At 43.2% G+C, this 24,907-nt stretch overlaps 1 protein-coding gene across 2 annotated transcripts in view; it reads right to left on the reverse strand.

Moving 5' to 3' along the window:
• Positions 1–24,907, reverse strand: part of LOC133073477 (kalirin) — a 496,969-nt gene that overhangs the window by 164,143 nt on the left and 307,919 nt on the right. For both annotated transcript variants that reach the window (XM_061166983.1, XM_061166982.1), the window contains exon 10: positions 8,573–8,695. In XM_061166983.1, coding sequence (XP_061022966.1) covers positions 8,573–8,695 — 123 coding nt within the window. The remainder of the gene's footprint in view (positions 1–8,572; positions 8,696–24,907) is intronic.

Here is a 24,907-nt window from a genome sequence, read left to right on the forward strand (position 1 = left end):
TCAGTGCTCTCTGAGGTCAGCAACTTGATTCTTCCCACCAGCTTGTTAGTCTCACTGTGCACGGCAAATATGTTGTCACCTTGTGGAAGTAGGGCCCACACACTTGGGGCCCCTCTAAGGAAGACCACTGAGGCAGAGAACCCTGTAGAAGGGAGAGTGCTCTCACTTGGTACCCAGACTCTCTCCCCTTTGCTGAGGGCCCATGCAGGCTCAGATTCAGTCCCATGACAGAAATCAAATGGAATCACATGTCTTACCAACAGGCTAGTCCTCCATATTGGGTCTCACTGGCAGCTAACCCAGCCTTGCCCTCGTGTTTACATTTGATAATACAGCTTTTACCCCATCCCTGCCTTACCTGGTGCACTAGCAAACCTGCCTCTGATTTGCAGCTCAGTAACTGAAGCCTGCTAGCTGTTAAGAGAGCTTGCTATCTGTTAAGAGTCTTCTCAATGCAAACCACCAATCCTCCTCCTCGGATCTCTGAATACACTGGCTCCCAGATGCCCAATGCTTGGTACCCCCTATCACCCCAAGGCAGGATGCACCATTACTCTATTGCTATTCCATGGTTCTGACTGGTCATATTGGATGGACCCCTCTTCCATATGCTTAACCTGAGGACCAAGCTTAGTTCCTGTAGCTGATCTTTCCAGTTGGCACCGGGCCCATCTCAAAGGACAAGCCTACTTTTCCCAACATAATTAGGCAGACCAGGCAACACCTGGGCCTTCCCAGGTGGTGCCAGTGGTAAAGAACCTTCCTGCCAATGCAGAAGATGCCTGAGACAAGGTTTGATCCCCGGGTCGGGAATATTCCCTGGAGGAAGGCATGGGAATACACTCCAGTATTCTTGCCTATGGACAGAGGAGCCTGGCAGGCTACAGTCCATAGGGTCACAGAGTTGGACACAACTGAAGCAACTTAGCAGAGCACACACAGACCACACCAGGCGGAGTCTTGCAAGGTGACAGTACGGTACATGATAACCCTTCCTGGAGGGGAGTGAGGCTTGGAAGCATCCCGTCACCACCACTACCAGGGTCACTACTGCTGCTACAGAGGCCACCATTCACCAGGTACCTCCAATGAACCAAATTCTCTATCAGGCACATTCCATGTGTTATTTCTGACTCTCACATCAGTCTTCAGGGGAGGTATCACTATCTCCATTTTAGAGATGACATTGAGTCTCAGGGAAATTGATTATCACAGGATCCAAGGCCAACAAAAGGAAAGAACAGACTGACTGCAAATGCAACACTTTTCTTTACTATATTGTAAAAATGACAACTGAGAGGGATGTCTCAAAGAGGCTTGTGGAGCTATCAAGGGGGATGCAGCCTGAAAACAAGGCAGTTTTGTTAATGATAGCCTGACTGTAGCATAAGGTAAAAAGAAAGAGGCAAAATAATATCCTGGGCTGGGTCAAGTGTAGTCCACTTTTTGCTTGGAAATGGAAATGAAGACTCAGGCCAGATACTGGTCAAGTTAATTGTTAAACAGGCCAAGCTCCAGCAGAGAACACAGTGAGCTATCACCAACCATGGGTACATGTGTTTCAGATGAGGCAGAGGATAGGCAGAGAAAAGTGAGATGCAGCCATAGGATTCCACAGCCCTGGGGTCACACAAAACTTTTAGATAAGAAGATGTCATAGAGGGTCATGTGGGTAACCCTGGAATCCAAGGGAATTCTTAGACACAAGGAGGGAAAGAGTGTCACTCAGCAGTCCTGTGGCCACAGGTTAACATGTGGCTGTCTGAGGGGTCACCAGGATCCATACACAGAAAGGACTGGGAACTGGTTCTGGGGTGGAACTGAGTACCCTGCCAGGTCTGATCCCAGAGACATCCAAAGCTTTTGTGAATCAAGAGACTTTGCAGCAAAAGGGTTGAGAGCCAGGGCTCTGGAGTCAGACTACTGGGATTTGAATCCCAGTTCCACCACTTACTAGCTCTGTCAACTTGAGCTATTATTTTACTTCTTTGCCTTAGATTCCTTGTCTGTAAATGGGAATGTCAACACCTAACTCATGGGATGTTATGAGAACGAAATGAACCGGGTCTGGCACATAAAGGACTCAGTGTTACTGTTACTATCATTGGTGTTTTTGTTAGTCACTCAGTTGTGTCCGACTCTTTGCGACCCCATGAACTGTAACCCACCAGGCTCTTCTGTCAATGTTATTATCTTTAGTACTGTTGTTATTAGGATCTCCTCAAAAGGGAGAACGAAGAGGTAAGACCTGATGAGTATTCAAAGATGAACAGAAGTTGGTCAGGGTAGTTAAAGAACCAGGAAGGATTAAAAAGGAGACTGCATTGAGACTTAGGATCATGACCTGTTCAGTTAAAACCCTGAGACAGCAAATAGAGTGCGGCAGAGGGAGCACAGAAGGGATAAAAGGTAAAACCAGAGAAGTCAGCAGTCAGGTTCTAAAAGGTCTATAGTATCAAGAGCTTCAGGGACTTTCTGGGAGTCTAGATGGTAAGAGTCTCCCTCTCAATGCAGAGGACATGGGTTTGATCCCTGGTCCGGGAAGACCCCACATGCTGAGGGGCAACTAAGCCTGTGTGCCACAACTACTGAATCTGAGCTCTAGAGCCCATACTCTGCAACAAGAGAAGCCATTGCAATGAAAAGCCCATGCACTGCAACCAGAGAGTAGCCCCTACTTGCCACAACTATAGAAATTCTGCATAGACAGAAAAATAAGAGCCAAGCGGTCTTTAACAAAAAAAAAGTTTGAACTTAATCCCAATGGGAAGACACCTATGAGTACCATAACAAATGGAGTAGCATATTGAGATGTGCATTTTAGGAAAACCACTCTGGTAGCAATTTGTGCATGGATTTAAGGAAACCATGACTAGAGTCAGGGAAAACAGGAGAATACTACAGTAATCCAATCAAGAGATAATGAGACTCTGATCTAGGGCAGTGGTAAAGAAGATGGAAGAAAAGGGACGTTAAAGATATAGAGTCAGTAGGATTTTGTGAAGGATTCAGGAGTGAGAGTCAAGAACAACTCTCACATTTCCAGCTCAAGCAGCTGGATGGTTGGTGCTGTTCACTGGCACAGAGAACACAGGGGTAAAAGTGCACCTGGAAGGAGTAGGAAATGATTAAATAAATTCTGGACACATTAGGTTGGAGAACCCTCTGAAAAATTGAAGTAAAAATGTCCAGAAGGCCAGCGGGTTTTCAAATAGGAAGCACAGGGTGAGATTAGGAATGAGACGTGGCTCTGGAAGCCATCAAAGCACAGGGCCAACTGAGAGTGGGAAAGAGTATAAAATCACGCAGGCAGTATAAAGTGAGGGAGAAGGTCTGGGGAACAAATCCTGGGGAAAAGGAGAAGAGCCTAAGAAGGACCAGTAAGAAAGTCATGTGGAAACCAAGAGATCCAGATGTCATGGAAGGCTGACGACAAGGGAATTTAAAAAGTGGCTGACAGGGTCAAATGCTTCAGGAAGACCAATTAATATCTGAAAAGTATCCTTTGGATTTAACAAACAAAAAGAAATGTTCAGGTGGAGACTTTGGTAAGATTAACCTCTGTTGGTTAGAGAGAACAGAAGCCCAATGGCAGAGGTCAAAGGGCATCTAGGAGGTAAGGAAGTAAGTGCCCATGCAACTATAAACTATTCTCTTAAGAACTTGGGCTTTCAAGGGAAGGAGAAATGGGAAGTAGGGTTTCTTTTTATTCATTTGTTTGTTTGTTTAAGATGGGAAAAACTTGAGGATGTTTAAGGAGAAAAGAGTTGCCTCTAATGTAAAGCCTCCCATGATAAGAAGCACACTGCATCACAAGACATTTCATTCTGGTTTTGAATAGTGTATAAAAGAGCAATTGTGGGTTGGAAATGATATGTGAGTTAAGCTAAAGTTAGTTTCACAATACCTTTCACCCTATCTCTTCTACAGGAAGATTTCAACTATCAAAACTCCACCCACCCCAACCTTCCATAAAAAAATACTTACTCAAAATAATTGAACATAATTGAACATATCCAGTTATTTCAATGTCGCTATCTTGGCAGGCTTCCGACAATCACAGCACAGTTTGTCAATATCCTTTTGAAAATATATTTTCTATAATTAGGCACAATATTCTTTTTTTTTTTAAATTTTATTTTATTTATTTATTTATTTTTTTAATTTTTTTTTTATTATTATTATTATTTTTTTCCAGTGGGTTTTGTCATATAGGCACAATATTCTTATGTGATCTAAATAGTGCATAAAGAAATTCTTATTTCTATGGTTTAGAGATTATATTTTAATTTGCATCATCACTCAAATGTCTTTATTATTCCCCTTTAAGAGAAATGTCTAAACTCTTTCATCTAAATGTCAAGGTTCTTGAGAGTCTTTCAAGCTTTTCTAAAATGATCCTCTCTCTACATTGTATTAATAGAATGCTTTGCTTTCATCAACTTATTAATGTTTTATTTACAGTGTCACAATCTACAGGAGATGCCAGGAAATTTGAGGGCTCTCATAACCACTATAGTTTTCCCTGAGCCAGAACTGAAATCATATCAGACATTCCCATATCCTACATCTAACGGAGGAGACTATGGTCCTCTTGAGTCGCAAGCATGGCTTTCTGTTTGCTCTCCTTTAATGTCTATTATTTCTTCATATTGTTTACTACCTTCAGGCTTGTAGATCTCATATAGATAAGAACCTTTCTGATATATCCTTAGCCCTCCTATGAAAAGAGTTTAAACAGAAAACTTTATACAATTGCCATTTTTTACTTATGCTTAATACCCTAAAGTCTCAGGAATATTTACGTTTATCTTGTGTTAAAGTCTAAGTACCTTACTTATTACACATGCCTTTTGTTGATACATGGATAAGATAGACTACTAATATTGTTTACAATCTGTATTTTTGGTATTTTTTCTAACTTAAGTTGACCTAAGGGCATTTCCTTCAGAAAATGCTTCTTTCTGTGTCACCTGTGATCCTCACATACCTGGTTTTGGCTTTACTGGGGTAATTTTCTCCTTCCATTTCAAAATTCACTTAAATCCTTCTAGACAGATCAACAAGGTTTCCTGCCAAAGCACATCTTTCTCAATCTTTACAAGATGCACTCTGCCCCTTGCCAGAAGTCCATCATCCTGGCTTTGCAGGATATTGTCCAGAAGACTTTTTAAAACATCATTTACACAGGAAATCATTTGTTTCTCAGCCTCCCTTCTTTCTCATAGTCACTACCATCATACGGAACAAGAGATAGAAACACCACTTGTGCTTCTGAATCTTTCAGTGTACCACCCAGAACTTTAGCCATTAAGAATGGACTCCCAATTCTTCTGAGTTCGCTGTTTCACACAGGAAGCAGCAAAAGTGGTGGCGGGGGCGGTGGGCAATTCATAGTCTTGATAAGAAGTTCTTGGCAAGCTCTGTATCATATCTTGGATATTGGCTCTGACCTCCTCTCAATTTTCCACATCAAGTCTATACAACATGACCTTAAAAACCCTTGTTTGGGAATTATCCACTATATAAAACATCTTTCTTCTTCCTGACAGTGGTCACAAGACCCCTCCCATCAGCTCATGCCAGTAACTTCTCCCTAGTGAGAGAAGGAGAAAGAGGAATGTACTGAGTCCACCCCAATGGGAACAGTGCCAGGCAAGCTCCAAAGGGTAAGACTGTCCTTCATTTCTCTGCTGTTTCACATTCTTCCACTTGCCCACTTCATGACATTAATTTATCAGCATTTTCCTGGCTTTCTTTCTCACTATTTTTTTCCATCCTGCCTAAGAAGCTTTCATCATCTCTAAGAAACTGGAGTGTGAAAAAGTATCTACTTAATCTCTCCCCACTTTTCCTTCTGCTTGCATTTGCAGCTGCTATAATTGGTTACCATCTCAGGCGTGACAAGAAAGATGGAACTTACTCCAAAGGTCACTACACTACCACTAGGCAGGCATATTTTTTGGATCATCAAATGAACTAAGGGTTTATCTTGGTTTCACTAGATGCACTCCTTGAAAACCCTAAATGAGTAAAGATTATGTCCCCTCTCTTACTGTGGGACTTCTTAGAGGGTTAGAATACTCTGGCTGCATGTTTTTCATTAGATTGTGAGTTCCTCAAGACAGAAACTATGCATTTGTTTCATTTTCTACAGGGCTGTACACAGAGACTTGATGGGACATGGAAACTGAGTGCAATTGTCCAATTCTGAGGATATAGGCTAACCATCTCTATGAATTATCCTACTCAACCCTACTACTCTGATAAGTTAGCTGATTATACTTTGAATATCGTTTAGGGGCAAGGTCATTAGTAGGTCCACTAAAATGTTTCTCTTCCATTTTATGCCTATTTTTGACCCCAAGACTCAGAATCAAGTTTTTTAAAAATGTATTCAAGGTTGAGGAAAAGCAAGGATCAGCTAGAGAAATAACTAACCAGAGATTACTGAATGAAGTACCTAATTGTGACTGTGTTTTTAATATTACTTTAACTCTTTCTTTGAATGGTCTGTTCTTTCAAAAATGTTACACTAGTGCTTAGCTGCTTAAACGTGACTTGTGGCTTTGAGATTTTAAAAAATATATATTGGAATGTAAATGCTTGCTAATTTTTGACTAAACCAGCTTACAGAGAGTCTGGCATTTCAGATAATGAGGTCTTAAAGCAGACCATTAACAGAGTGGGCACAGCTGCTTTCTAAACCACAAGCATTTGAATACTCCCCTACTGAGTCACAGAAAATATCTCAGGACAAAATGGCAGCACCATTGCCCATTCTACCTCCTGAGCAGATATGGATGCATCTGTCCCCTGACCGCTATGCTTTTATGGGCAGCAATTCCATTCCTATGCTTGTTTATACCGCCAGTGACATTTAACATGCAACAAACACACACACACACTATACACACACACACACATATATATATACACACATATATATAAAGTGTGTATGTGTGTGTATGTATGTAATAAGTGTTTTTTAAAAATCTGATTTACTCTATGGCCTGAGTCATTTGATAAGTTTATGGGCAACTTGAGTCAGGTATCTATCTGGACCAGAAGGGGTCTCCTGGTCCCCAGCTCTTCTATCTGAGCATGGACAATCTCAGCAGCTTAGATTAGAAAGGCCTGCAGAGACACCTGTTGGTGAGTCCCCTGGCCTCGACCCCTCACCATCTGCCTGTCAGGCTGTCATGACTGAGGCTCCCTTCCTCACGCAGCTCGGCTTCTACATAGGCTGTTGAAAGAGTGCCATCTGCAGGATGAAGGAGGACTCATCTGCCATTTCTCTGCTCTTCTCTGCAGAAGGGCATATTTCCAGGCACTGTGACAGATGAGACAGCTCTTTTCCTGCTTTGATTCAAGACAGTTTTTAAACCAGAATGTAGAAAATGGGAGCTCAGAATTCCCTTGTCATATCAGCCTTGGGTCAAAAGAACCATAAAATCATGAAGCTGAAAGAGGTTTCTGCACTTAATCATGGCCCTCTGTAGTGCTGCTGACCAGTGGCCCCCAGCCTCTGACTTCATACCATGTGTGATGCCCTTTGTGACTGTCTCATAACCATAACCAGCAGCCCATGACAACCAGTACCGGTTTCTAATGCTTTCACTGATTGACACTGATCTCTAACTCAGGAATTACCTAATTCTGGGTCAAATCCACTTCTCTCCCCCCAGGGGGCCCTCACCTAGTTGAAAACAGAAGCAAGAAAGAGAGAGCCCTTTCCTGCCTGGATCACCTCCTTCCTCATCACTTGAGCATGGTGGTCACACTGCAGAGGACAAAGCAGAGCTGAGGCAGCTGGCTACTGACTGTCCATCCACCTGCCTTCATCGTGATCAGGGCTGGTTTCCTATGTGGACGACCAATTCTAGGATGCTAGGCAGCTCCACTGCCCACTCCCTTCCCCAGAACGGGGACAGAGAAGACATGAACAAGGATTCATTTCCAGAATATGAGACCCATCTCTAGAGGCCTATTTACAGGGCAATGATGTGGTGACTGCAACTGCACGTGTGTGTTTCCTTTGTGGCCCACACCCACTTCTCCCCTTTCCAGAGGAAACACTCCTAAAAGCAGGAGCCTTTTGGAAGGTACAACACTCTGTTCTCTCAAAAAGACACAGCCTAATCAGGAAGCAGAAGCAGGGAGAGATGGATTATATCAAGAGATTACTTGTTGGCTGGACAGGGAAAAGTAATGCCTGTGGTAGGGGAAGCCTCCCCACTCTATTTTTCTCTCTGACCTGTACTTTACATGAGCAAACTGGCAATGGATTTTACACCCAACTCCTCTACCTCAGTAAGGAGGGACAGCATGGGGTTAGTGTTATCATCCTGTACTGATACCATTCCCAGCTACTTCTTCCCTGCCTTACTCTTTCTACTGCAACTGTCCACAGCTGACAAATATTTATTTACCATTCATCTAGTGATTCAAAACAAGGATCTCCTTGCCTCAGGCAGGAAGGCAGCCCAGAATGCCTTACCAAACACCAAAGCCACAGCCCTGGTCTCCCTCTCCAGGATCCAAACACATACAACCATTCACAGCATCTCACCTGAGCCACCTCTTCAAAGTCATCGTGCCTCTTCTGCAGGGCCCGAGCTCGATGCAGAGACTTCCCGACCCCTGTGTGCTTGCTGAGAAAGGCCTCGCCGTGGTTTTCAATCCAATCTAACACCTAGTCAGAGAAGGAAGACAGAAACAATGACTTCTTGGCAAAAGGAAAGACATGTGACAACATGTGTGACCGCTAGGCTATCAGAGTCCCCATCCCAATTAGAAAGTGGCAGTCCAGGTAGAAATGTTCAATCCATGATAGACACACGGATTTCATTACTGTCATTGGCAATATAACAATCCACCCTTAACTTAGTTCAGCTCTTTCTCTTTGATCTCCAGAATATCCTCTCATCACTTGTTCAGCTTTCTCAGCCTTAATAAGCCCATTATTTTAAACAAGGTACATAGACTGCCAGACACAACTTAACCCTCTCACAACTTTGACTCCAACCATAAAGTCAGACACATTTGCAGGAAATTAGGCAGTAATCCCTGGGTCGGAAAGATCCCCTGGAGTAGGAAATGGTAACCCACTCTAGTATTCTTGCCTAGAAAATTCCACGGACAGAGGTGCCTGCCAGACTACAGTCCATGGGGCCACAGAAGAGTTAGACATCACTGAACCACCGAGCACACACACACAGGCAGTGTCAGGTCAGGGCAGTTCCTTGGCTCTCACTCCACCATAAAAATGCTCATGGAAGTGGCACCAAGTCATGGGTACCCTGTCTCATTGCTCTCCTGGGACTGCTTCCCTAATTCTGGAGGTAAAGTCCAGAGTAGTCAATCCCCAACTGGAACTGTACTAAAGTTAGCCAATCACCACGACAATTGTGGTCTCTGGCTTCTTTTCATCTTTCTCCTCCAATCAGCATCAACCAATCAACCAAATAAAGTAAGGTCTTTAGTATCGCTGATGTTTTTGGGTGGCAGTAGAGACTCCATGTTCTCCAGACTTAAGGTCTAGTGATTGGCCTCAAGACATTTTCCCCGGAGTTGAGGGCAGCTGAAAAAGAGGTGACTGAAGCAGTAGAGGGATGGGTGAGGGAATGCTGAGAAGGTGAGAAAATATGTTGTCCTGAGGGGCACTTGACAGGAGGAGTGGATACCCCTTAGTAAAACTCTTGAAATATAGGTAGGATCAAAGCCTGGAGTCCATTTTGCATTTGTCCACATAGCCTAACAAAAATGTGGGTCTCCCAGGGAGAAGGGAAGCAGTTCATCTGGGCTCCGAGAAGTTGGCACTCAATAAATCAAATGGCCACAATTAAATCAGAATTACAGGACAGACACACCTGTTGCAGATCCTGCCAAGATTCAACTAATTTGACTCTACTCCTACTACAGTAAACTTTAACTAAACATTTGATTAATGAGGTACTAGCTTTCTCAGATTTTAGAAGGACTTTTGGGAAAATGATTTAGATGAACTAGGCCTGTTTAAAAGGGTACTTTAATTCTGTTTCTTTTACAGATGGTCCTGTGGAGAGCAGAGAGACCAAATCATTGCCTGGATTGCAGGCATGGGAGTTCTGGTTCTACAGAATCTAGCCTTTGGTTTCACATCCTCTGACATTTGAGATAAATTAATGTCTGCAATTGTATGAAGTATGGAAACTTTCAAAGTCTTCAGTGGCAGTATCATAAAGTCATACCAAGATGGTATCAGAGAAAAGCACATATAAATATAAAAATGAGGTTTAACAAAAGTGCATGGTACAAAGCCAAGTCAGGTAATTATCCATGAAAATGAAGGGGAAAAAAGCCTTTTCGAAAATGACTTTATCTAAACACTTAGTGTAAAGAGCTTAAACACTTTAGCAAAAAGAATTTATTATATATAACACAGGGAATTATATTCAATATCTTGTAATAATTAATAATGGAAATGAATCTGAAAAAATATATATATAAAACTGAATCACTTTGCTGTACACCTGACTCCAACACAATATTGTAAATCAACTTTACTTCAATCAAAAGAAGATTTTAAACACTAACAAAAATCTAACAATACTTTTTAATATTCTGGAAGCACATCTGCAGAAAGAAATTGCAATAGTAAGTGAACTGAATTTTTACCTTTTGCTAACACTGAAAGGAACTTTAAATATCCCTTTCTCAGAATAAAGAAGAGTCTACTTTTCTTTTGAGTTACTTATGGTGATATTTCAGCAACAAAAGTCAGGAGAGTGCATTTTTACTTGACTTACCACAATTTGATCCCACATTCTTACAGTAAAATGGATGATGGGTATTAGCATGCAAAGCCAAAGATAAACACTTCTAGTCACAAATTTTCCCATATGTTGTGTACCATGGCTGGTGTAACTTTATAATTTTTATGCATATTTAAACTTTCATTAATCCCCTTTTGAGAATGAACAGAAGCTTGGAGATAATTTTTACATACAAAAGAGCTGTCTTGTAGCTTTTCATGAGTGCTTTGGAATTTATGACGTATTTTCAGATCATAACTTAAAAAAATTTTTTTGTTCTGAGTAGTTAAGTGTGATCTACTTCTCTGGCACTTTTTTCATGAATTTTATTTTGTTCCTTTTCATTTTCAATCTCTAAAATTTCAATCTCTTTCGTTTTCAATAAATATTCTAAATAATACTCTAAGGCAAATTGGTTAGAGGGAAATGTTGTGCATGTACTAGTTCACAAATGGTTCGCTTTTATACTCCCATCAAGGTACCCCTTATTTGTGCCCTTTTATTTAATTTCTCTCATCTACAAGATCCTATTTAAAATAGTCAATTCTCAGGATACAGGATGATAGGTAATGATACTATTGATGGTTTTGAATTGGTTTTTAAGTGCTTCCAACAATAGGAGGTTTTCCTTTTATTTTTGGTCTGAAGGAAGGGTTTTCTGGATGCAGAGAAGCATGTGTGGGATATGGCTATTCACATACTCTAATAAATATATATTGTTAGTCTCATGGTGGCCTGGTGCTAGGCCAGAGGACAGCCCAAGGTGCAGGATGGCCCTGACTCTAGGAACTCAGTCTAGGTGGGTAATGAGCACTAGATATGAAACCACACAATTCATCATTAATTGCAAGGGTGAAAAGTGCCAACAGTCAGGGAAGCTCACTCTGAAGAAATGAGGTTTAGCTGAGACCTGAGAGATAGTAGGACTTAACCAAGTTAGCAACTGAAAAGATCAGCATGGCTTAAGTAGGCTTTAGTAGGAAATGCACCCAGAGAAGGCAGGCACCAGATAGAGCTAAGCCTTGGTGGGCTGAGCTCCATTCCAGTGTTTGGCCTAAGAGCCACTGAAGGGCTAAAGGAGGAGAACGACACCATCAGATTTGATTTAAAAATTATTGTTCTGACTGCTTTGTGGAGAATCAATTGGACGAAGGCAGGAACACAGTAGGAAAACAGGAAGTTTCTACAGAAATCCTGACAAGAGGCAATAATAGCTCAGATGAGGCCAATGGCAGTGTCTGTGAGGAGACAGGTTTGAGTAATATCTTCCCTGGTGGCTTAGAAGTTAAAGCGTCTGCCTGCAATGTGGAAGACCTGGGTTTGATCCCTGGGTTGGGAATATCCCCTGGAGAAGGAAATGGCAACCCACTCCAGTATTCTTGCCTGGAGAATCCCATGGATGGAGGAGCCTGGTGGTTTACAGTTCACGGGGTCACAAAGAGTCAGACACAACTGAGCGACTTCACTTACTTACTTACTTATGGCTAGGATTTGGTGACTGGGCATGGGAGTGATGAAGAAGCAGGTGGAAAGTTAATCCCTCCAGGAGAAAGGCTTGAAAAACTGGGTGGAAGAGGAACTTGTCACTGGTGCAGAAGCAAGTGAGTCACAAGGGATAGCAGATGACAGATTTTTTTCATGTTTTCTTTCAATTTTCATACTCACATTCTGGTTTTGACAAATGACAGGTATGTGTCTGAACTTGAGTGGGAAGTAGCACCCAATGATAGTTCTCAATCTGATTCTGGCAAGATGTGCCGTTAACTTCAAAGGAGTAATTTTATACACAAAGGTTTAAAAATAAATTATAAATTGTTAATATAGCTGAATCCTAATGATAAAAAAAATTAGGGATATGAAACCCATCTGAAGAATTATAAATTTAGGCTTACATCGAATTAACCCTTGCATTCCTGAAGGCATTTCACTGGGGTATAATTTTTGGTAATGGTGGTTTAGTCGTTAAGTTGTGTCCAACTCTTGCTATCCCATGGACTGTAGCCCACCAGGCTCCTCTGTCCATGGGATTCTCCAGGCAAGAATACTGGAGTGGGTTGCCATTTCCTTCTCCAGGGGATCTTCCTGACCAAGGAATCGAACCCAGGTCTCCTGCATTGCAGGCAGATGATTTACCAACTGAGCTATGAGGGAAGCGTTAACATGACATGTGAAGTCCTCTGTGGCCAGCCCCACCCCCTCCAAATCCCACCTCCAAAGAATTCCTGTCCCACCTCTCAATATCCCCAAAACTGCTTGTTACCTTCTGAGTTTTGTTCTTGCTATTTTTCACTTCACATGAAATGTTTCTTTTTTTTCTGCCTACATCCACTTCCCAGGCTCCTTCATATTTATCCTTTAAGCACCATCTCAAAATCTCTAGTTTTGGAAAGTCTTTTCTCTTTAACAGCCCACTCAGGCTGGGGGTGGTATCACTCTTCTCTGCTCTGTTCAAACTACAATTATTGCCCATAGGCTGGTCTCTTCCACTAGACTCTGACCTCTCTGTGATTCCTGGACATAGCATGGCACTTGGCAGAGGGGTTTGCTTAAGACATGCTGAAGTCAACTCAAACTCATCCTCTCGAACATATGACTTTGAATGTCTCTAGCTCCATACTCCCTAGATAGGAACCTCCATTTCAGTACCTCTCACAGCCTGCATTCAAAGTTCTCCCTTTGTGTGTATCCTCCCTCTGCACTGTCTCACTTTGCAGGTAGTTCCTGAAGAAGTACAAGGTTTTCACCATTGTATGCTACCCTTTCATCACTTGCCTGCCCCCAGTGCCCCCATCAGCCTTGCACACGCAGGAGATACTCAATGAATATTTATACACATGAATTGTCAAGTGCAAGCATGGCTGCCTACTATCTTGGGGAAAGCTGTGACAACGCATTCAGCCGGAGGCCTGATCTTTGCCCTGTCACTGGGAACAGTAGTCCTGGTCAGCCCAGGACTCCTCACCACAACAGCAGGCAGGTAATCTTGCAAACCACTTATAAAGTTCTTCCTCCTTTCTCATGCCCCAACTTTCCCCAACTTTTTCACCAGAATTAGTCCTTTCCCAGAACAGCCTTTCCCAAGAGAGACATTCACATCCTGAACTGGATTTGGGAGCCAATCTAACAGCCATTATGTATAATTCCCTAATCACCCCCTTTCTTCCTCATTTAATTGTGTTTATTCCAACCAGTATACAATCAAGACTCTTTTTTTCAGGGGAGGAGACAGTTATTTCTAGCTGCTAAGGAGAAGAGAAAAGTCCTTTTGAAGAGAAGTATTGATATTTTTTGGACAGTGGGCATGAATGCAACCAAGTTAATGGGAGAAAATCAAAGGCATAGCTGCTTTCTGTCCTGGGACTCTGATTTTTTTTGATTCTTCTAATATGATAGAATCTTAATGTTGGAGAAGGAGATAGCAACTCACTCCAGTATCCTTTCCTGGAAAATTGCATGGATGGAGGAGCCTGGCAGGCTACAGTCCATGCAGTCACAAAGAGTCGGACACAACTGAGCGACTTCACTTTCACTTAACATTGGAGAAGAACTCCAACTTAAAATGCAGGAGGACCCTGCATTTTATTTTTGTTTTGTTTTTTTTTTTTGCTTTTTTTTTTTCATTTATTTTTATTAGTTGGAGGCTAATTACTTCACAACATTTCAGTGGGTTTTGTCATACATTGACATGAATCAGCCATGGAGTTACATGTATTCCTCATCCCGATCCCCCCTCCCACCAGGACCCTGCATTTTACAACTACCTTTGAACAAAGTTTTAAGTTGGTGTCTAAGCTCTGTTTACATGTGAGTGGTTTAGGTGAGTAAAGCATCATGAAAATGTGCACCATCATAAATTAAGGGCATCATAAATTACAGAGGAACCTAGGTTCTTGTCCCTTCTCCCTTGATTCACCATGGTATTCTGACCATTCTCCTGTTTTTATGAATGCACCTAGCTCATTCTGGCTGCAAGGACTGTGTAGGTTCCATTTCACACACTTGCAACCTTTTCTTAAACACATTCCATGGCTTTATTCATTCAGCTCACTGGCTATCACATAGCACTACGACATATTTGTTTGTTTGCAGTAGTGTTTTTCTCTACTTTCTAAATATAAGCCCCACATGGGCAGGGGCTTTGTTTGGTTTACTGCTAAGTCCTCAAAGAACATCAGCTGAATAAATGAGTGAATTAACTCAACCAATCTGATGTGAGAACTTTCTATGTGATAAAGAGCAAAACCATGAAAGGAAATGAAGATATTTAGCAAACAGTTGTCAAACCAGAATTCCAACTCTCTGATTCCCTCCCTGGCTCTCTCTGATCAATCATCTTATTTGAAATATGTTATTAATCTTGTGTCATAATCTGATCCCTGATAAAATAGGCAAGATATTTTACATAAAGTGAAGAACTGCCCCCACTCAGCTCCTACCTCCTAGCCCCGCCCCTCAACTCTGTAGAAGCCATTATTCTGAGCTCAGGAAGGAGAGCTGACACGTCATCAGGTGTCAACAATACATTTTGTTCTGTTAAAGGCTCGAGTACATATGATGTGTAAGAGTACCCAGGACAGTCCATCAAATCATTATTTCTGCTTCCTTACACAGCACACTGCACATTAGTTCTAAAGGGGAATGGCTCATCCTTTGCCAGCACCACGCTGCTCCCCATTGGCTGTGCCTGGAGAGCATGTGGGCAACACTTGAAATGCCCAATGATCAGCAATTATCAATTATCAGCAATTCTGATAATTTTCAGAATTATTTTCTGTCTCATTGTTGGAACAAGTATGATCAAAATTAATTTTCTATCTCATTATTGGAACAAGTATGATCAAAATAAATGTCCTGCTATGGCAGAGAAAGCCATCACTTTTCCAAGACGGCTTAGCTGAAACTCATTAGCAGGTGAACATATTATCTTCCCCTGAGAACTACGGTCCTGTCTCCTGACACATGTGATGCCAGGTGGAAGCCATCTAGGAGACCAGCAGTCTTCCTCCCTTGGGCCACTCTACTCTGGCCAGCCCAGCAGTCTGGGGTAACTGGAACTCATCTTTGTCCTTGGCATCTCCATGAGAGCATCTCGTCATTATAGTGCCTTTGATTCCTGTTTATGGCATCACCACACTTTTCATCACTAAGGACTGAATCTCTCAAGTCAGAGGCTCTCAAACTTTAGAATGCTTCAGCATCACCTGGGGTTCTTTCTAACACATAGGCACCATGTTATCCACAGATTCTGAACTAAACAGTGTAGAACAGGACCAGATAATCTGTTTTTAACAAGCCCCAACTCTGCCCAGATGATCTTAATGCCAGAGATCTGAAACCTGGCAAGTCACCCCCTAAACTGAGTTTTTAACTTCTCTATCCAAAACTGTACTCCTTTTATTATCTCACCCCTGTTCCTCTCAGGATTGAAGAGCATCAAAGAAAAGGGGGAACTGAAACTGAGTAGGATCTTCGAGGCCCTTCCAGGTACAAAAGCCTCTCCAAGTCCCCTGTTCTTGTTTGGCCTTCCTCAGGTTTCAAAGAGGAGGCTCACGTAGTTAATGATTAGAACAACAGAGCCACAGGACTCCTAGTTCCTCCTGAAGGGATACAGATAACAATCTGGTGCATATCTTTGAGCTGTTCTACAGAAACTAAGACTACCACGCCCCGCATCCAGTGGAGGATGGTGATTACATGCTGACCACAAGCAGTAGACCCCAGACTAGATGGAAATAGAAGGTTGATAATTAAGATTCTCAAAACATCACCCTGTTACCTCACCACCAACCAATCAGAAGAATGCCCATGAACTGATCACATACTCTGTGTGTGTACCCCTAATGTTGCCTTTAAAAACCCTTCCCTGAAAACTATTAAGGAGTTTCGGTCTTATGAGCACCAGCTTCCTGTTTTCCTTGCTAGTCACCCTGCAATAAATATTGTACTTTCCTTCACTAGGACTCAATGTCAGTACATGGCTTTGCTCTATGTTGGACAAGTGGACCTGAGTTGGGTTCTTTAACTGGTCCAAGAACCAGACTTGGAAAAACTCAGTTCCATATTCATACCTGACACTTGCTTTGCTTTCTATAACAAAATGGACAGCAATTTTCAATGATGCTTTTTCATAAATACTCTCATATCTACCCTTGTTCCCATCACTTCAGTCAATGACTGTGATCCCACAATCTTCCCAGTCCAACTCAGTCCTCTGCTGGCACAAAATTACCTCAGCCCTTCACTCTGATAACCTGTTTTCTCTGGTCAGAATCTTTGATAGCTCTCCACTAGTTATAAAGTATGAATCTTTTATCCTTTAGCCTGGTATTCAAAGCTCCAGACATAGCACGTTGAGGTCAAGGACATGCTGAGTACGTGTTTATCAGAAATGTCCTTGGATGGTGACTGTCTTGTTGTTCAGTCACTAAGTCCTGTCTGACACTTCACAACCCCATGGACTGCAGCACGCCAGGCTTCCCTTCCTTTGCTATTTCCCAGAATTTGCTCAAATTCATGTTGAGTCGATGACGCCATCCAACCATCTCATACTGTCACCCCCTTCTCCTGCTCTCAGTCTTTCCTGGCATCAGGGGCTTTTCCAGTGAGTCATCTGTGCACATCAGAGGACCAAAATACTGTAGCTTCAGCATCAGTCCTTCCAATGAATAGTTAGGATTAATTTCCTTTAGGATTCTCAGATTTGATCTCCTTGCTGTCCAAGGGACTCTGAAGAGTCTTCTCCAGTACCACAATTCGAAAGCATCAATTTTTCAGCGCTCAGCCTTCTTTTGGAGAAGAAAATGGCAACCCACTCCAGTATTCTTGCCTGGAGAATCCCATGGACAGAGGAACCTGGCAGGCTACTGTCTGTGGGGTTGCAAGAGTCAGACACGACTTAGTGACTAAACTACTACTACTAAAATTCGCACTGGAGAAGGAAATGGCAACCCACTCCACTATTCTTGTCTGGAGAATTCCATGGACAGAGAAGCCTGGTGGGCTGCAGTCCATGGAGTCACAGATTCCATGGACACGACTGACTAACACACACACACACACACACACACACACACACACACACACACACACACACACACAGCCTTCTTTATGGTCCAACTCTCATACCCATACATGACTACTAGAAAAACCGTAGCATTGACTATATGGACCTTTGTCAGTTAAGTGATGTCTCTGTTTTTTAATAAGCTGTCTAGGTTTGTCATAACTTTTCTTCCAAGGAACAAGCATCTTAATTTCATGGCTGCAGTTACTGCCCATCCACAGTGATTTTGGAGCCCAAGAAAATAAAATCTGCCACTGTTTCCACTTTTTCCCCACATATTTGCCATGAAGTGATGGAACTAGATGTCATGATCTTAGTTTTTCTGAATGTTGAGTTGTCTAGTCACTTGTTAACATAACAATAAAAGAGGAACTGAGGACATTAAAGGTGTTTAAAATTTCTGTGGTTCAAGAAAGCCCTGAGGCTCAGTAACTTTGGGCAGTGGTGGTGGGGGGGTGGGGGGGGAGCACTTCTCATTGCCTCTCAGGACCCACCAGCTTCCCAAGCCTGCCAGAGGGAGGGACCCAAATCCTTCCTAGGAAGGTGCTCATCACAGAACGACCATTGTTTAGTCAGAATCGAGTCTGCAACCAGAAAATCAAAGTAAGCACCAAGGGAGAAGACCATGACAGAGAAGGGAACAGAAGGTGGAAGCAGGGCAGAGAAGAAGGAGAGTGAGGTGTAGAGTGTGAGAGGTACTAAGGGTCCATGAAATTCCAGGCAGGAGGGTCTGAGTAGATCAGAGGCAGGCCTCCAAGGCCCACTCCCCAGCCCTGCTAATTCTAGCTGGACAGTACATGGAGAAGACTGGAACAAACCCTTTGGTACCAGCCTCATCCCACAGGGAGAGGGATACAGTGCCCCCTCTAAGATCAGTGACACCAAAAAAAGAGTCAGATGAGAAAGCTTCCTCATCCCCACTCCAATCAGAAAGCAACCCTGACTGGTGGAGGCCTCTGTTTCTCCCCTCTCTACCTCCCCCAGTTTGGCCAAGCCAAAACCTGCTCACTTTCTGGACACCCACCCTGCCCAAAGAATCATCTGTCGTCTACTTGAACATATTTGAATGACTGGATTATCACCATCAAAATTTAATTGAGAGTTTTAATACTGCTAAATACTACCATGGGCAAATGGAAATTATTCAAGATACTCAAAACCACCAACAAAGAAACCACCAACAATGCTGAGGTAATTTAATTATGGTTGTGAAAAACAAGTAAGAATGGGTAGGGCTCGTTTTAAGGCTTGTGTTAGAGATAAATAACCATAGCAGGCCATTTTATAATGATGGAGCGGGGGGAAAAGAGCATTTGAGTGCAAGTGTGATTGCCTGTGTGGGTCTTACTGGACAGGCAGTTTGGGAATGCATCTCATCTGTCAGCAGTTATGCAACCTTGGGCAACTCTCATCCTTTAGGACCAAGTAATCTATCTGGGCCCTTTGAGCAATGACATTCCAGCACTAACTTATAAACCCCTCAAGGGCAGGGGCTGTGTCTCTCTGCATTCTCATCATCTAGCATAGTGCCCAGGGCATAGCAGAGAGGCTAAGAGCATGGACTTAGAAATCTGGTGGACATGGGTTTAAATCCTTCCTCTGCCACTAGCTATGTGACCTTGTACAAGTTTACTTAACCTTTTTAAGCTTCAATTTCCTTATCAGTAAGATGAAGACCAAACTATCACCTGCTTTATAGTGTTGGAAGATTAAATAAGATAAGTGAAGTGATTAGATATTCAATTGCTCATAAAGATGAATCATGAGCTATGAATAATAAAATGTTCATAGACAAATTTAATCTCAGGAAAAAAAAAATCTCAGGGCTGGAATCCAATCATACCTCTGACGTTTGAATCTCCTCCCTGATATACCCACAAACTACCACCAGTTGGCATTTCAGATTTTTGAGAATGATTCCTGCTGTGTGTGTTGCCCCATCTACCTGGGACTATGTATGCCCTGGGTGAGCATTTTCCTTCTCAGATGCTTTAATCCTTTCTTTTTATAAGAAGAGTTCATTTCTAGACCAATCATCATTCCAGTCATTTTTTCCTAAGCATGCAATTTGTAACCTAAAGTGCTCACCTTTCATTATGCAAAGCTGTCAATTGGATTATACAATGCCCAAACTGGTTTAGTATGATTAAGGGGCTTTAGTCACTATAGCTAATAAAAGATCGACTATCTGGAGTTTTAAAAAATTACCCTCAAATCCTTTTTACACATTGGCAGGCAAGAGCTGACACAGTAAAAGTTATAGCTTTCCATATGAGGCCTCAATAAAAACTGAGAGAAACAGGTGAGATTCATTTGTAGTACAGAACTATGTATTTTAATATTAATGTATTCATTCAGAATGGGAAGTCACTGAGCCAGAAAATTCTGTCATCACTGCCCCTCGCTAGCTCACTTTTGGACCACTTAAAAGCAAAACACATTGTTCTTAAGGGAGGGCACTGAAACCTCAAACAGGTCATGTTCCCCCCGAGACCACTCCTAACCCTTCCAGCCTGACCTCCTGCTATCACTGCCAAAAGCAGGCACCCAGTTAGATTTCCTCTTCCCTGGCCCCTGGCTATAACTTAGCTCTCTGGCCATCCCCAGGAATACCATCCCCAGATTCTCTGCCTGAGCTCCAAGGGCCAGTGCAAATGCCATTCCAACCATGGGAAATTTTTCTGCTCTGACTCCACCAGCCCATTGTTGTCTTGCTTCTCTGGCTCTAAAGCCAGATAGACACATGCCATTCATACATCCTTAGGTACATATGTCTTCTCTCAGGCCAGGGACCCCCAACTCCTAGCACAGGGCCTTGCACACAGGTGTTTCAAAACACTCTACCAATTTATTCTTGCACCACAGGCAAGGGGAAGAAGAAAAGGAGGTAGAATAAGACGGCTTACAGAGATACTCATGACAGTTGCTCTGGCTATGAAAAAAATGGAATGGAGTTTGCATCTATCAGAAAGATCAAGACTAGCTACTCCTTGTTCTTCTCAACAAAATTAGGTCTATCTGGGCTCGAAAGGAGCCCATGATGGAAAGATAAGTTGGCTGATAGTGTTGTGAAATGCTCCTTTGGCTATTGCTTAGTAGGGAATGGTAACCTACTCCAGTATTCTTGCCTGGGAAATCCCATGGACAGAGGAGCCTGGCAAGCTACAGTCCATGGGGTTGCAGAGTCGGACACAACTGAGGACTGACACTTTCACCTTCACTTTCAGTACTGTTCTACTCTACACTGGAAAAACAGTAGCACTGAAAATTATTCCACTAGCAATACTACGGCAGGTGTGCCCTATTCATGCATTTCTGTATCTTAATGAACCCAAGTTCCAGTTTGATCCTCAGAGACTTATTTTCACTGCCTCCAAGCCCAGAGGGGAAGAAAATGGTAAAAGGACACCTGTTGGGACCCAAAGAACAGCTAGCACAGAGATAATGTGTCAGGCCAATTCTGGCTACATAATGTTTAAATGAAATCTTGTTTTCACCGGTGTCTTCTTGATTTTAACCTCTCTGCTTTACTCCATGCTTTGGACAAGGTAATCCTGCTTGGGAAAAGACCATCCCCCAGAAATGGCAATGAGACAAGGAGTCAGGCACAAGGAAATGTTGGCTGGCTCCCCCTCCTCTCTCCACAAGCAGGAGACCCTGTCTCTTTCTCTTCTGTCTCTGCCCCCCCTACCTCTTTCTCTTTCTCCTCCCAGGCCATGTATGTCTGTTTCTCTGATCTCTGTTTTTAAATCTATCCTTTTCTTTCCCACCCTCCACAGTCCCTGTCTCTCCTTTCTCTCCCTGCTCCAGGGTGTGTATGTGTGTGTCTGTCTTTCCTCTCTCTCTATTAGGTTGTATATATCCCTCCTGTCTCTCTTCTGTTCTCCTCTGTCTGCCAGGCTCCTTTCTTGTGTGACTTTTCTGTAAGATACCTGGACTGGGAGCCAGAAGACTTAGTTTCTGGCCCTGGAACTACCATTAACTAGCTGTGTGGTTATGACCAAGTTGCTTTACATCTCTGGGCCTCAGTTTCCTTGGCCTATAGTAGGTGAGACTGGGTGCTCTTCCAGGTCCCTGGCAGTTCTGAGATTTTCATCACTGAATGCAATGAAACTCAACAGACCCACGAAGCAGTTGCTGTTGTAGAAACAAAGGAATCAGGCTGGGGGTTCCCAACAGCACAAGCGACAGAGGACACCCAAGTACTACTCAAAGAGGATGTGACTAAACCCAGGCAATACTGCTGGAGGGTCTACTACATGCTGGGCAGGCACTGCGCTTGCACCTCATTCAGTCCAAAAAGACAGGTATGTGATGTTTCCTATTTTAGGGGTGAGGGACCTGAAGCACCAGGAGTAAAGTCATTTGCCCAAGGTCCCATGGCCAAGACTTGTCAGAACAGGATATAAACTCAGGCTGTCTGGCTCCAGAGCCCATGCTTTTTATCCACAATGCTATACTGCCCTAGCCATTGATGCTCACTCACAAGCTTCCCACTTAGGCTGTAGAGTAAATATCTCTCAACCCCAAATGTGCTCAGGAGTCTTGGATCCAGACTATATGGTTAATCAATTCTCTCCTCTTTCAGGATACCAACTCTGACTTCCTGCACCTCAGCCTGTCCCATTAATACTTGATTGCTATGCACCTGCCTGGCACACTCAGGTAGCATGGACCTTTCTATTTTCAAGTGTGTATCTTTTGTTGCCTTTCTATCTAAGCAGGCATCTTGCCAGAACCTAGTGCAGCGCTGGGCTCCCTGCCCAGGCCCACACTTGCTGAATAGCTGATGGTCACCAAGATGCTTTGTAGCACTAATGTTATGTCCCTGAGTCCTCTGCCTGGGGCTGTAAGTAAATACCTGGGACCCTTCAGACTTTCACAATTTCTGCATGCAGACCCCAGCTACTCACTGGCAACTACTGAATGGGCTGGGAGGGAGGGTTAGATGATGTTCAAGTCATAGAAGCAGAAACTGGGGTTCTCCAGTGATAATTTCAGCTCAAGTCAGCAAATATAAAAAGAACTCTAGCTTTATGCCAGGTGGCTAAGAGTTATAAGGGGCACAGAGAAGCAGCAGTCATGCCTTCTGCTCTCAAGGAGATACTGGAACAGAAGAGATGAAAAAATGCAAAATAAAAAATGATAAATATATAACATTTCAATAGCACTTTGACTTTTGCATTAAATTGTTTTTTATGTATGTGGATGCATGCATGCATGCATGCCAAGTCACTTCAGTCATGTCTGACACTCTGCGACCTTATGGAACGTAGCCCACCAGGTTCCTCTGTCCATGGTATTCTCCAGGCAAGAATACTGGAGGGGGTTGCCACGCCCCCTCCTCCAGGGGATCTTCCTGACCCAGGGATCGAACTCAAGTCTTCTATTTCTCCTGCAGTGGCAGATGGGTTCTTTACCACTAGTGCCACCTGGGAAGTATATATACATATATAATTAAATATAATTGTAGGAGCACAGAGAAAGGAAACTATTTGTCCCAATCTGACTCTGAAAACTAGGACAGGCTCCTGCATGGCTTGGAGTTGGGAGACCAAAATTCAAGTTTGTCACTGGAACCACTGAGTTCATCATGTCCAGTGACCTCTGAAGCACCAGCTCAGACGCTGATGATTGCTGGGTGTCAGGAAGCAACTGAGACCCATCACAAAGTAGTAGCCCTTGTTTATCACATTCGTCTTTGCGTATCTGCCCCAGTGTCAGATATTTGGTGAGTGAGAGTGAGTGGGACAATGGCTGAATGATATCATGTCTTCAGAAGTCACATTCACATGTCCAGAAAAGAACAATGGGATTAACCACCCTGGGGGATTCAGTCCTCACAGAAAATCCAAACCCCTTTACTTCTACCTCATAATCTTATTGCTTTTGTTGAGTGCCAACAATGTGATTCACTGATGGAGGTGAACTGATAGGGTCTCCATTCCAGAGATGCTCTCATTTCTAACAGCATGATGTAGAACAGTCACCAGTGTAGCTTTGTTATACTTTCCCCTAGCTGTAGTGTAGATGTCAGGGTGGCCACAAAATAGTCCGATAACCGCTATTTCCAGACAGTCTGTGTCTAGATGCCGCCCTCCTAATGGGGATGTCTTTCCCCACCCTCCTCACAGCCCTCTGCCCCTCTCCAGCATCTATCCTACACCATCCAACAACCCAGCATCTATCCTACACCATCCAACAACATCCAACCATCCAAAAACAGCAGGAAGGCAATGAGCACACCAAGGAAGCTGCATAATCCATGGTACAGAAATCTCCAAAAGTCACTCAAAGTTCACTGAAACAGTCATGTCCCCTCTGTGTGCCTCTGGAGGCTGGCACCTAACTCTGTCTCATTCACAGACCAACCCTGTGGTCTTCTGTGCTCAGAGATGATACACTGATCTGAACAATTCCAGACAGCAGGAGCAGACAACTAGAGCATTTGCTTTTCCATTCCCAGCAAACCCCACAAGGGTTTCAGAGCCTGGGCCAGCACATCAGCAGTTCCCATCTCTCCTGAGACTAAAGTGTCACCTCTGAAGACTCCTCACTGCCCTAGCTGGGGGGCGGGGGCTGCAAAGGAGTTAGGGTAGCCCAAGAATATGGGACACTTCTGGAGGCCTGTCTACTCCTGGGACTGACTGCATGGTGGTGACCCAACACACAGAGGGTGTCACAGCCCCTGATAGGATGCCCTGCTCTCCCTCCAACCTGTCTTCTTCTCAGGGTACCCAGTGTAAGATCTCCCTAACAACAGCTGTAAGGGGAACCAGCATTCCAAAGACACGTCCAGTTAGCTTTCAATTTTCCATGTATATTTTAATATACTTTTCGACTGTACTTGGTCAATATCACAGAAGGTGTAGAAGGAGAGTGAAACGCTATTTTATGTGTAAAATCCTGAAATGACGAGGTGGCCACAGAAAAAGTTTGAGAACATGACTGCTCCCACCCCTGCCTCTTGCTGTGAACCAGCAGGGAAATGATACTAAATCTTAACTCTCATCTCTAGTTCCCAACCACCCCCTGCTCCAGCTATTAG

Source organism: Dama dama, chromosome 19 (assembly GCF_033118175.1).
Source record: "Dama dama isolate Ldn47 chromosome 19, ASM3311817v1, whole genome shotgun sequence".
NCBI classification, from domain to species: domain Eukaryota; kingdom Metazoa; phylum Chordata; class Mammalia; order Artiodactyla; family Cervidae; genus Dama; species Dama dama.